The sequence below is a fragment of the Myxine glutinosa genome, chromosome 12, assembly GCF_964187855.1.
Source record: "Myxine glutinosa chromosome 12, kmMyxGlut1.1, whole genome shotgun sequence".
In the NCBI taxonomy this organism is placed as follows: Eukaryota; Metazoa; Chordata; class Myxini; order Myxiniformes; family Myxinidae; genus Myxine; species Myxine glutinosa.
Genome location: NC_136272.1, coordinates 14350087 through 14364653, shown reverse-complemented (window position 1 = coordinate 14364653; position 14567 = coordinate 14350087). Strand labels below are relative to the sequence as shown.

Here is a 14567-nt window from a genome sequence, read left to right as displayed (position 1 = left end):
GGCGCACCACTTCCCTGCATATAGTAGACACTGGCTCAAGGAGAGAATTCTTCTAGAACTACCACACGTAACACGTCTGTTAGGCAAAAGGACAGGAGAAAACCTTCTGTTCTTTACTCCCCAGATGCATGCGAATCCGATATGGTTCAGTCTGCCATGATAGAAAGTGAAGTAGACGATCTGAATATTATCTATAAAGCAGCAAAGGCATTGCGCAGAATTATCAAGAACTTCCACCAACAGGAAAACTCATCCGATGCTATACAGGTCACTAGCAGCACAGATGATGTTCCAGCAGCACTCCACGCAATGATCAGATGGGTTATGGTGGGGCCAACAGAAACACTAGAAACTGAAAAACGAACCACTCATGTTAACAGAGAAGTACTCACTGTTAGTCAGATGCTATTGGGTGGATTCAAATCTGACAAGCAAGTGAACTATAGGCCCAAAACTGATTCTGCGACCTTCCGATCAACCAAATCACAAGAAACTCCACAGTCTCTAGGATTAGCCTTGGCAGTTCACCATGACACAAGAAACAAGAAACTCCTGGAAAGTCTCTGCTCTCAAGGTTACTGTGTCTCGTACAGTCGTGTTATGCACCTCGAAACAGCCCTAGCAAATGCCATTGTGGAAAACACCCTGAAGTTCCAAGGACTTTATGTTCCTCCATTTTTGAAGAAGGGAACTTTTGTGTTTTTTGCAGCTGATAACACAGACTTTGCTGAAGACAGCGTGGATGGCAAAGGGACAACCCATGGAACAATCATTGCTGTTTATCAAAAACGTGACACTCAAGGAGAAACATTGGCGCCACAACTGAGCATAGCTGACACTACCAGTTTGTCAGTGACCCCGTACCAGGTTCCTATGCTTCATTGTGACAAGCCGGTGCCGAAAACCATAAAGAGAACAGACACATTCCACATCAGCAAGGATGGTATATCACCAGCGTATCACCTTACACATCTAGGATGGTTGGTTGCTTCTATGATCACCAGAATGCAGAAATCAAACAGCACATATATACCTGGTTGGGCAGGATACCACTCATTGCTGTCGGGTAGTCACAGTTTGACACAAGTCGGAGTCTTACCCCTTCTACCTGAAGTAGCACACGAGTGGTCGACTCTTCTGACCGTCATCTCTCAGACAACTCAGCTAAAGAACTTAGTTGTTGGTACAAGCCACCCTACAGTCATTTCCTGGGATATGGCCCTCTATGAAAAGGTGATAAGGCTGCTGGATGCAAGGCCAGACCTGAAAGGTACCGTTGTACCTCGGCTTGGCGAGCTGCATGTGGTCATGGCTGCTTTGAGAGCCCTGGGTACTTCCATTGAGAACTCAGGTATTGATGACGCGTGGATAGAGGCCGACCTCTACGGACCTTCAACAACAAGGCAGATCCTGAGATGTTCGCATTACAAACGCACTCTCCGTGCTCATATTTATTCATATATAGCACTTTATGAAATGGCGCTGGACCTGTTCTTCAAAGATTATCCACAGTTGAAAGCCGTTTGCTCAGATATGTCAGAAGAAATAGACGAGGCATGTTCAGAAAAGGACAAGTTCACCAAAGCCACAAGTGTGAAAGAAGCCAACACAAAACTGTTGAATGTCATCACTACAGCTGATGTTGTGAACATATTCAAGACTTGGGAAACAGAACAATCCAAAAAAGCCATGTTCAAGTCCTTGATGAATTACCTGCATCGAGTGGAGACAATTCTGTTCTTTGTGGAACCTTCTCGGGACGCAGATCTCAAACTCCACCTCGAATCTGGTGAGGCACTCAGCAAGCTATTTTTCTCCATGGATCGTATCAAATACAAACGTCTTTGGCCGCGATACATAGCAGATATGTATGACCTGAGGAAGACGCATCCGGCCACATACAGGGAACTCGAGAATGGAAATATCTCAGTAACGAAATCTAGCATCCCCTTTGTATCAATCGGTGCAGACCACGCTTGTGAACAGGAAAACAGAGCAATGAAGGTTCATTCTGGACTTCCAGGCATCTCCAATAATGCCAATGCAAGGCAGAGATTCTTTATGGCCTCTCCAGAATTGTCACGGCTGACCAGAGAATTCAAAGATCAGTTCGACACCAAAACAGACAAAGTGACAGAACACCACGAACTTAGTCCGAGGGCAGTGAATCTGAACAATACAGCGGTTGAAAAGATCAAGGCTGCTATCATGAGTCATGGCAATCCATTTACCACAGAAGGAAATAGCATATACAACTTGATCACACATGCCTATGTCCCAGAGGAGCACACGTCACAAATCCTGAATATCGACAACATTGGTCAACACTTGTACGAAGAGTATGTTGACGAAAGAATCAACGGAACAGTCAGCTTATTTGCACCCGTGAAAAAAGAAAACAACACGATGTACTTGTCTGGTGTGAAGAAGACCAAGATCATGCTCAGGGACAAGTCAGTCGACTTGAAGGAAACAAAAGACTTGTATGGAAGGCTGATGATATTGACAAAATCAAGCCGTGATGTTGACCAGAAAGACGCAATAGGCAACTACGAATTCACCCTTACACCTCGCGCCTTGTTCGCACCAAACGGTGACCTGCTTCCTTGCCTTGACAAGTCAAAGTTAATCCATCTCCTTGTGAAACATGGAGACTTAGCTCCGGGTGACTTAGCTCCGACCTCAGGTCCTCAAGCTCAAGTCCATAACTCTGCAGCTATGAAAATAGCAGTAGTCGACGCCATGGTTCTTGTACAGAAATTGTCGACAAAACCAGCTGCAACAGTAACCGTTGAAGATCTCAGTGTCAGCTTTAATACCAGATTGATGTCACTGACAAGACATTTTGACGAAGTTATCCTCGTGTTTGATACTTACAAGGCCGATTCGTTGAAGCAAAGCACAAGACAAAAAAGACGAGGGGGGCACAATCCAGTCCAGTACCAAGTGAAGGACAATACCAAGATCCAACACATCACCATGAAGCGGTTCTTGTCACACGATCAGACAAAGTCAGATTTGGCAGAATATCTGGCTGAGAAAACGTTGGAGTACAACAGAGATGCCTCCAAGCTGATAATTATATGTGCAGCAGGAAAGGCCAAGAGTAACAAAGGCGTGCATTTTGAAGACAATAATCATGAGGAGGCAGACACTCTGATGATTCACCAAGCAGTGCTGGCAACTCGCCGCAATCCCAACGCAGAACAGCTTACCTTCTTCTCTCCTGATACGGATGTCCTGGTCTTGGTCATAGCTAACTATGATGTTCTGCTCAAAAACACTGCTGTCTCCCTTGTGTCGGGCCTTGTGCAAGTACAACCAATCTGGAACAATATTGGCGTCGAAAAGGCCAAGGCATTGCCAGCATTCCACACATTCACAGGAGCAGACAATACTGGACGGTTTTCGCGAATAGGCAAAACAACATGGTTTGAAGCTTTCGTCAGAGCCGATAGTGACGTGATACAGGCCATGAGAATGTTCGGTGATGCTGCAGATGTGACCGCAGATCAGATGTCCAACTTGGCAAGATTTGTATGTGCAGTGTACGTACCAAAGGGAATATGTATCAACAGCATTCCGGAGTTGCGCTGGTACCTCTTCTGTAAACACATGACTGAAAGTCACAAGTTACCTCCAACGCTAGGGGCTCTAAATCAGCATGTTGATCGTGTACATCTTCAGGCAAGGGTATGGGCTCAGGCTACTATCGCACATCAAGTGTTCCTGGATCCACAGCAACATGGCTACTTCAAGGACAACGATGGGGAATTGAAACCACTAATGACAGATGTACCACCAGCACCGAAAGCAATACTTGAGATGGTCAGATGTCAGTGCAAAGGAGACTGCTCATCGAGACGGTGTTCGTGCCGTGCCAATGACTTGGCATGCACAGACTTGTGTTTGTGCAGCTCCGAATGTGAAAACGACGATGACTGTCAACCTGTTCTCTGCTCTGACGACAGTGATGAGGACATTTGAAAACCTATGAGGACAAAATGTTGATGAATGTTGACAAAGATAAAATTTCATCTATGGGAAATATTCTATGTTCAAATAAAAGTAATTATTACATGTATAATTACGGATTGTATAGCCTCATCTCTATATACTTACCTCTTGAATACATAAATCACCTGTTTAGGATATATGAGGGATGTGGTTTCATAATTATGATCCGTGTGCCACAATGTAGCGAAACATCACTCAATGTGGTATACATATTCAGAAAAAAACATGTTTCCTGAAAGTGGCCATCTTGAAAATCCGCTGTAGGCTGCCACCTGGTATCCCAGGGTAGGTGTAGATTATTTTAGATGGCTTCATGTGATTCCTCATCCCCAAAAATGTGGGTATAGGTGTTGGAATCAGCACTCTAGGTGGTTCGGATGTTGAGATATCGCGAAAAATAGGTTTCCGATGGTGGCCATTTTGAAAATCCAATATGGCCGCCAAAGAAAAATTTGCGCAAATGGAAACATGGTTTTTCGGATTCCTGGTGCTATCAGCTTTCCAAAAATGTATAGTTTTGCTAATCTCCACAAAAAAAGAACGAAATTACATAACAAACCTGACTACATGGGTCCTAAGAAATTGAGTGCCAAGGGCAGTACTGAGAAGAAGAAGAGGATGATGTGCTTGGATATAAAACACGCAATCGTCGAAAAACATGAGCGAGGTGTGCGTGTTGTCGACTTGGCGAGGCAGTACGATCGTAGCACTTCTACGATATGTACGATTTTGAAGCAGAAGGAGTCGATAAAGGCTATAACGCCAGCCAAGGGCGTTACGATTATTTCAAAGCTCCGGACCTCTATCCATGAAGAGATGGAGAATTTTCGAAACATTTTGAAAGGGAGGAAGAAACAAACCTCGTTGGACAGGTTTTTATTGAAACGCCCTGCAAGTGAAAGCGAGGAAAGTGTGGCAAAAAGGGCAAAAGTTATCTCCTCCACCTCCGCCAGCATCTTCGTCTGATCTTCAAGGTAAATACACTGTAGCGCGATGCTGCACGCGCTAATGCTTACGCAAGGAGCAAGCGGACAACGCGGTTCATACAAGAGTCTTTATTCAAACTGCAGCACTAAGCTGCTCAAGGCTGCGCGCCCCGTCTATATCCTGAGGCCACGCCTCTCTCCCCGGCGTGGCCCACCCCCACTTGGTGTGCGGGGTGATGTCACCACGTCAGTGCTTTCGTGTCCGCCACAACACTTAATAAAACCAGTTTATTTCTTTACATTGAAGGAATCTGGACTCCAGCGGAATACGGATAAAAGGATGGCAAGGCACAAACTCGTCCGAGAAGATGTTTATTCGTAAAACCAACTCGGGAACACTAAAAAGTCAGTTTATCGGGCTGCCTTATAAAGCAAAACCAAAAACCCAAACCGAAACCGAAAGCCACGCCTATCAAGCGAGGCGTACTTCGGTGGTCACGTGATCCACAGGTGTAGCTCATTATACCCGCACGCGCGGGACGCTTTGGCGGTCACGTGACCAGCCACTCTGGCGCCGGGGATCCCCGCCGGTGACGTCACCGGCTGGAGCAAGGAGATTCTGATGCCGGTCTTGCTTGGGGGATCCATGGGTCGCTACAACATTCTCTTTTATTATGAACAGTATATACGAGGTCGTGCTTGTTTATACATTATTTGTTATTTATAAAGTACATTTTTCTTATTTAAAAACACGTAACAAAAAAAATTGGTGTGGTTTTTTGGGGGCTGGAACGGATTAATAGCATTTCAATGCCTTTTAATGGGGAAATTTAATTTGAGAAACGAGCAAATTGAGTTACGAGCTCGGTCACAGAACGAATTAAACTCGTAAGTCAAGGTTTCACTGTATGTATATATATATATATATATATATATATATATATATATATATATATATATATATATATATATATATATATATATATATATATAAATATAAATAAATAAATAAATAAAATATATATATTGGCCATGATAAGAAAGGATGCGGTTCGAAGTTGAGGTCATGTGATTCATTCCCAATGTGTGCCGCCATCCCTCGGATCTGCTGGCATTGCTTGGTGAATGTTAAGGATCCCACGGTGTCCTTGGCGAAGAGTAGGCAAGCCATCGCCAGCACCCTGAACAAATTACTAATTCCTGCTCTAACCTACAGGGGGCACTGCATCAGCGGCACAGCGGCACCTCCAGCAAATTATGCCACTCACAGCCATATGCTGCATACGAAATAAAAAGAAGAAGAAATCATTTGTGAAAACAAAAGCTGACAGCAGTCTCCAAAAAACAATTCCTTTTTGCTCCCGAATGTCTAATTTGTCCTCCATTTCTCCAGGAACTACCAATGGTATGCACTCGAATGGGAATGTGCAGAATTAAATATATCTTTTGCCCAATCCAGTTTTTTTTTGTCGCTTGAAACAAGCGTAGCAAAAATGAAGGTCACGCAAACTGAAGACTCCCTGACGAGCGAGGAAGCATTTGAAATAATTTACTTTTTTTTTTTCACTCGATCATACCGTCCACTTTGTCAGAACAGATCTCTCGTGACTTGGTCCTCATAATCTTCGGAATGAGTACATCCTTCTCCACGTGCCGCAGATATTGCTCTGTGGACGGAGCATAAGATGCACAAACAGCGTCACAACTGAACGGAAGATCCAACAGGTTATTGCATCGTTTTGTATACATTGCAAAAGGAACCTGATTTGCTAAATATTTTAATATAACTAGCAATGGTACCCGCCCTATGGGCGGGGCTTCAATTGTGAGGCCCAAATGAAAAGGCTAAATATCAGAAATTGAAGGCTATTTTTCTTTTAAACGATTTATATGAACATCCGTTAAATCTCGATCGGTGCAGCCGTTTGTGCGGCACCCGGGAAAATAACGTCATGCGCGAGCAATATCAGCAGGATGTGGCAGTGTGGGAGTCCAGATATGTTGATGATGATATGTTGATGATGATGTCATCGGTGCCTCAATTATGACGTCATAATTCGACAAGTTCAACGCTTGATCTGATCAGCATGAATTTTTCTCTGCAATTCTTGGTCTGATTGACACGAAATTTTCATGATAGGAGGGCCTCTCCTGTAGAATATTTAAATGATTATGACGTCATCGGTCACGTGGTACAGGCGCCATCTTGGAAGAAACTTCACACCTCTATCTCTGAAACCACTGCATGGAAAAAATTGAGACCTGGCTCATTGCCAACTACTCCCCATGGGAAATAAGATATGTTAATGTCATTGGTGCCTTCGTTATGACGTCATAATTCGACAAATACAACACTTAAACATCCGATCATTATTATTAGTCCCCTACCGGTGTACACCGGAGGGGACGATAGATTTGCACGCCATCCCTCCGTCAGTCCGTCTGTCAGTCTGTCAGTCTGTCAGTCTGTCAGTCTGTCTGTCTGTCTGTCTGTCTGTCTGTCTGTCTGTCTGTCAGTCTGTCAGTCTGTCAGTCTGTCAGTCTGTCAGTCCGTCATGCAAAGAACAGTGTTCCGGACTTTTTTTCTATACGCTTAATGCTAATGATTTCAAACTTGGTACATGGTTTCCTCATGATAAGTTACAGGTCAAGTTCGAAATTCACGACGTTTCGATCATTTTTGACAAAGTTATGGCACTTTGAACTTTGGGAATTTCGATAATTCTGATGATCCTTAACTCAGTGCCATTTTAATTTTTAATTTCCTTTAAAAAAGATTTTCTCTGCAATAATAGGACCGATTGATCTCAAATTTGCACCGCAGGGGGGACTCGGTCTGTAGAATATTTTAATGGTAATTATGACGTCGCAGGTCACGTGGTTCGGCCGCCATATTGTTCCTTTTTCTCTGCAACAGCTGAACAGATCGAGGCCAAACTTTGCAGGCAGAATCACATACCCATGACAAACAAAAAAAGTCAGCGAGCATGACGTCATGCGTCACATGGTTTCAGAGTTATGACGTTTTCAAGTGTGAACCTTTAAAACCGAGCTCCTCCCTCATTTTTGATCCAATCGAGGGGAAACTTCACAGATCTGTTCAGCATGTCAGTCTACTAAAATGTCCTTTTGGAATTTGCGATAGGGCACGTGGTTTGGCAGATATCGTTAATTAAACGAATTTTTTTTTTTTAATGGATATCTCTTGTTTATTGTAGAGTTCTCCTCAAGCTGCACCGCGCGCCCTCAGCCTCGTCTCGCGAACGTCAAAAGCGCGACACAGCGCACGCTTTCGGGAGGGGCGGAGCCAAGCCGAGCAACATATATATACACATCGATCATTGATCGTGAACCGGAAAATATAATAAATTACTGATATTTAGTGACTCGAAAGGTTCTTCATCAACAACTTTTTTTGTCGTGCTTCTGCTGACCTGTCTGTAAGGTGTATACATCAAAGTCCCGAGTGCGAATCACAGGTGAGCCCGTCCTGAGGTAATTAGCGATTGGGAACGATTCAGAACCTGTGGGTAAATAACCCTAGGTAATTTCCCCAACAGTTTTCCGGACGACAGACTGCCGGTAGGGAACATGTATTGCAGCGCAATACTCAGAATGCTTGTTTTATTTTTTTCAGCAACTGTTGGTCTGATGGACACAATTTTCACCATAGGAGCGCCTCCTCATTTATATTTTAATGATAATCATGACGTCATAGGTCATGTGTAACAGGCGCATTGTTGGAAAAACCGAAAAACGTTGCACCTCCATATCTCCAAAACCGCTGCATGGAAAAAATTGAAACGTTGCTCATTGTAAATAACTCCATATGGGGAATAGGTGCTGTTAACAATGACGTCATTGGTGCCATAATTATGACGTCATAGTTTGACACGGACAACGCTCAGTCTGATCAGTTTGAAATTTATTAAGCATAATCCATGCAAAAATTATTTCGAGAATATAAATTTATGATGTCATCGCTCACGCGATCTGGCAGCCATATTGGATTTTAAAAAAAAGAAACGTTCAAAAATAGAAGAGTTGGCTCACACCAAGTTGACTGCGGAGAGTAAGTATTCTATGAATACCATCCAGTTCTTGTAGCATCAAATAACATGTGTGATGTCGTTAGAAAAGTTAGATTGGCCTGATTACCCAAGGTTCGTGCTGTTGGGATCCCAGGTGCTAATCCCATGACTCGTGCAGCTGGGATCCCGGGTGCCAATCCCAGGGTTCGTGCTGCTGGGATCCTGGGTGCCAATCCCAGGGCTCGTGCTGCTGGGATAACAGGTGCCAATCCCATGGCTCGTGCAACTGGGATACCAGGTGCCAATCCCATGGCTCATGCAACTGGGATACCAGGTGCCAACCCCATGGCTCGTGCAACTGGGATACCAGGTGCCAATCCCATGGCTCGTGCAACTGGGATACCAGGTGCCAAACCCATGGCTCGTGCAACTGGGATACCAGGTGCCAAACCCATGGCTCGTGCAACTGGGATACCAGGTGCCAAACCCATGGCAACTGGGATATCAGGTGCCAATCCCATGGCTCGTGCAACTGGGATATCAGGTGCCAATCCCATGGCTCGTGCAACTGGGATACCAGGTGCCAAACCCATGGCTCGTGCAACTGGGATATCAGGTGCCAATCCAATGGCTCGTGCAACTGGGGCATCAGGTGCCAATCCCATGGCTCGTGCAAATGGGGTATCAGGTGCCAATCCCATGGCTCGTGCAACTGGGACACCAGGTGCCAATCCCATGGCTCGTGCAACTGGGACACCAGGTGCCAATCCCATGGCTCATGCAACTGGGATACCAGGTGCCAATCCCATGGCTCGTGCAACTGGGATACCAGGTGCCAATCCCATGGCTCGTGCAACTGGGATACCAGGTGCCAATCCCATGGCTCGTGCTAATGGGATACAAGGTGCCAAACCCATGGCTCGTGCAACTGGGATATCAGGTGCCAATCCTATGGCTCGTGCAACTGGGATACCAGGTGCCAATCCCATGGCTCGTGCTAATGGGATACCAGGTGCCAAACCCATGGCTCGTGCAACTGGGATATCAGGTGCCAATCCCATGGCTCATGCAACTGGGATACCAGGTGCCAATCACAGGACTCGTGCTGCTGGGATCCCAGGTGTCAATGCCAGGACTCGTGCTGCTGGGATCCCAGGTGTCAATGCCAGGACTCGTGCTGCTGGGATCCGAGGTGCCAATCACAGGACTCGTGCTGCTGGGATCCCAGGTGTCAATGCCAGGGCTCATGCTGCTGGGATCGCAGGTGCCCATCACAGGGCTCGTGCTGCTGGGATCCCAGGTGCCAATGCCAGGGCTCATGCTGCTGGGATCGCAGGTGCCCATCACAGGGCTCGTGCTGCTGGAATCTCAGGTGCCCATCACAGGGCTCATGCTGCTGGGATCTTAGGTGCCCATCATAGGGCTCGTGCTGGTGGGATCCGAGGTGCCAATCACAGGACTCGTGCTGCTGGGATCCCAGGTGTCAATGCCAGGGCTCATGCTGCTGGGATCGCAGGTGCCCATCACAGGGCTCGTGCTGCTGGGATCCCAGGTGCCAATGCCAGGGCTCATGCTGCTGGGATCGCAGGTGCCCATCACAGGGCTCGTGCTGCTGGAATATCAGGTGCCCATCACAGGGCTCATGCTGCTGGGATCTTAGGTGCCCATCACAGGGCTCGTGCTGCTGGGATCCGAGGTGCCAATCACACGACTCGTGCTGCTGGGATCCCAGGTGTCAATGCCAGGGCTCATGCTGCTGGGATCGCAGGTGCCCATCACAGGGCTCGTGCTGCTGGGATCCCAGATGCCAATGCCAGGGCTCATGCTGCTGGGATCGCAGGTGCCCATCACAGGGCTCGTGCTGCTGGAATCTCAGGTGCCCATCACAGGGCTCATGCTGCTGGGATCTTAGGTGCCCATCACAGGGCTCGTGCTGGTGGGATCCCAGGTGCCAATCCCAGGGCTCATGCTGCTGGGATCAACAAACAACAACAGGCATTTTAAGGCCATTTTCCCTGCAAGAGCGGGGGTTAGCCTTGCGGTCCCCGTGACAATCTTCTCGATTTTGCCCTATTTTCTGCATCTCCCCTTGTTAACCCCCTTGCCGCATTTCTTCTTCGACCATCTTTAGCCAAGTCTTTCTCGGTCTTCCCCGTCCTCTACTTCCTTCTACATTCATTTCCATCACTCTTCTCAACCAGTCACTTTCATACTTCCTCAACACATGACCAAACCATCTCAACCTGTTCCTCTTCACAGCATCCATCACAGGCTCTATTCCCATCATCTTTCGCAATTCATCATTCGTCTTCCGCTCTCTCAACAATACTCCACACATCCACCGAACCATTCGCATTTCCACCCTTTCCAGCCTTCGTTGCTGCTCGACGTTCATTGCCCATGTCTCGCTCCCAGAAATCATAACACTTCTCACACATGCAGCATACACCTTTCCCTTCAGCTTCAACGACACTCCCCTCCTCGTCAGCACGCCACTCAGTTCCTGAAACTTCTTCCATGCACATCTCACTCTTGCAACCGTTGCCGAGTCTGATCCACCTTCTCCATTCAGCATGTCTCCGAGGTAACAAAATGTTTTCACACCTTCCAGCTTCACGCCATCTCCAAGATCCAACACAACATTTCCTCCATCTGCAGCTTCCTCTGTGCACACCTTACACTTGAATGTAGCTGCCACACTGGTTAATGACCCTCTCAAACCACTACATTTTTGATGAACCCACTCAGCGCACATTGTACATTGAATGGAATTCACTCCGACACCCTTCCTGCACACAGCACAAGGCCACTTCCCAGTTCTTTCCACCTCACCACATGCTTTACCACTTGCCATCACCTTCGTTTTTCCGATATTCACCTTCAGACCTTTTGTCTCCATACATTCCTTGCACTTGTTCATCTTCTCCTTCAATCCATCCATACTTTCTGCAATCAACACCAGATCATCTGCATACAACAACTCCCACGGTAAACCCTCCTTTACGTTCTGAGCCAGCACCTCCATCACAGCTACAAATAGTAGTGGACTTAGTACCGACCCCTGATGCACTCCCACCTTCACCTCAAACTCACCACTGTTCCCGTCCTTCGTCCTTGCAGCTGTGCGCTCTTTTCTACATTGCCATCACTACTCTGATCAACCATTCCTCCACTCCTAACTTCCTCAATACCCATGTCACTACTTCACGTGGAACCCTATCGAATGCTTTCTCCAGATCAACAAACACAAGAAACAACTTCTTCCTCTTCTTCATGTACTTCTCCTGCAACTGCCTCACAATAAAAAGCGCTTCTGTCGTTCCTCTTCCTGGCATAAATCCAAACTGCATTTCATCAATCTTCAAATTCTTCCTAATCCTCCTCTCCAACACCCTTTCCAATACCTTCATTCCATGCTCCAATAACTGTATCGCTCGATATGAGCCACAGTCCAGAGGGTCACCTTTCCCCTTGAATAGAGGGACGAGGGTACTCAGTTCCCAAGCCACTGGAATGCAGCCTTCTTTCACCACCAGATTACAGATCTCTGTCATTCTCTTCACACCCCAATTTCCCGCTGCCTTCAACATATCTCCCACAAATCCCTTCGGCCCGCCCGCTTTTCTACTCTTCATTGCTTTTCTCGCTTCGTCAACTTCCTTCTCGGTTATCTTCTCTACCGGTCCTAAAACTGGGTTACTCTCTGTGTTGCCATCCCATTCATTCTCTGCATTCAACATTATTTCCAAATATCTCTTCGATATTCCTTTAATTCCATCTGGGTCCACAACGATTTGTCCCACTTCATCCTTCAAGCAACTCCCCCCATCACATCACACCTCTCTTTCGCTATCTGCTCTGCAATCCTGAATACTGCTCTCTGAGCCTCTTCCAAATCCAAGCGTTCTCCGAACATTTTCCTTCATGCCTGGAAAATGAACATGCATGCCTGCTGGGATCCCAGGTGCCAATCCCATGGCTCATGCTGCTGGAATCCCAGGTGCCAATCCCATGGCTCATGCTGCTGGAATCCCAGGTGCCAATCCCATGGCTCATGCTGCTGGAATCCCAGGTGCCAATCCCATGGCTCATGCTGCTGGAATCCCAGGTGCCAATCCCAGGGTTCATGCTCCTGGGATCCCAGGTGCCAATCCCATGGCTTGTGCTGCTGGGATCCCGGGTGCCAATCCCAAGGCTCGTGCTGCTGGGATCCTGGGTGCCAATCCCAGGGCTCGTGCTGCTGGGATCCCAGGTGCCAATCCAATGGCATGTGCTGCTGGGATCCCGGGTGCCAATCCCAGGGCTCGTGCTGATGGGATCCCGGGTGCCAATCCCAGGTCTCGTGCTACTGGGATCCGAGGTGCCAATCCCAGGGCTCGTGCTGTGTGTACTCTCGAGATGGAACAGTGGTGGTGTGCACTCTCGAGATGGAACCGCAGTGGTGTGTACTCTCGAGCTGGAACCGTGGTGGTGTGTACTCTCGAGCTGGAACCGTGGTGGTGTGTACTCGAGCTGAAACCACGGTGGTGTGTACTCTCGAGCTGCAACCGTGGTGTTGTGTACTCTCGAGCTGCAACCGTGGTGTTGTGTACTCTCGAGCTGCAACTGTGGTGGTGTGTACTCGTGCTGGAACCGCGGTGGTGTGTACTCGAGCTGCAACCGTGGTGGTGTGTATTCTCGAGATGGAATCGCGGTGGTGTGTACTCTCGAGATGGAACCGCGGTGGTGTGTACTCTCGAGATGGAGCCACGGTGGTGTGTACTATCGAGATGGAGCCACGGTGGTGTGTACTCCCGAGATGGAGCCACGGTGGTGTGTACTCTCGAGACGGAACGACGGTGGTGTGTACTCTCGAGACGGAGCCAAGCAGCTTGTTAAGAAAGCAGTTCCTCATCAACGGTTTCGAATCGAGAGCTTAAGCTAGTTGGCCGGCGCTCCACAAGAAACTTGGTAACTGAACGTGAACACACCCCATGACCAGGTACTGTACACGGAATGATAAGCACTTTAGCAGTCAGGTGCGAGTGGATGCGCCCACAGGTCACCTGGACTTTAACGAGTTACACATTATTAATTACACCTCACTGCACGCAACGTCTGGAACACTATAATAATGTATGTCCGGAATATCAAGCAGGCGCTTGTTCAAAATGAAAATTTGACCTTTTTGTGAAGAAAATCCTAACACAGTAACAGGAATCCATTTTATGAAACCGCCATACCTTCTGCTGCCATAATCAACACGAATGTTGTGGAATAATGATGTCACATAACGTTTATACTGGGCTGTTATATCTACAAATAACTACTTACGCGATATCTACTACACTTCATTTAAAACAAATTATAAAACACAACGAATGATGAAAACACTTGATGCTGAAGGAGAATAACAACCCAACTGAATAATACACCTGTAGTACAACTCAAATAGTACATTTACGAAACGCGAGAGTTTTATGCTGAAAATATTCAATAATGACATTAACATCTTAATATAATAGAGCAAACGCATATGGTTATGTTTGTTTGTTTATGTGCGACTAAACGTCTTCTTCTTCTTCAATTAAAATTAACACCCAAAACACAGTCC

General features: G+C 46.8%; 2 protein-coding genes across 2 annotated transcripts in view; one reads left to right on the top strand and one right to left on the bottom strand.

Annotated features, from left to right (window-relative positions):
• NDUFA5 (NADH:ubiquinone oxidoreductase subunit A5) overlaps nt 1-14227 on the bottom strand; it is a 62789-nt gene extending 48562 nt beyond the window's left edge. The window contains exons 1-2 of the mRNA XM_068133229.2: nt 14197-14227; nt 6521-6610 (exon numbers count right to left, since the gene is read on the bottom strand). The gene's annotated coding sequence lies outside the window, so the exon portion shown is untranslated. The remainder of the gene's footprint in view (nt 1-6520; nt 6611-14196) is intronic.
• LOC144888488 (uncharacterized) lies at nt 8103-11587 on the top strand. Its single transcript, XM_078766489.1, has 2 exons — nt 8103-9950; nt 9987-11587. Exons 1-2 carry the CDS (start codon nt 9140-9142, stop codon nt 10976-10978), a joined length of 1803 nt encoding a protein of 600 aa, XP_078622615.1. The 5' UTR covers nt 8103-9139; the 3' UTR covers nt 10979-11587.
• Nucleotides 14228-14567: the final 340 nt, after the last annotated feature.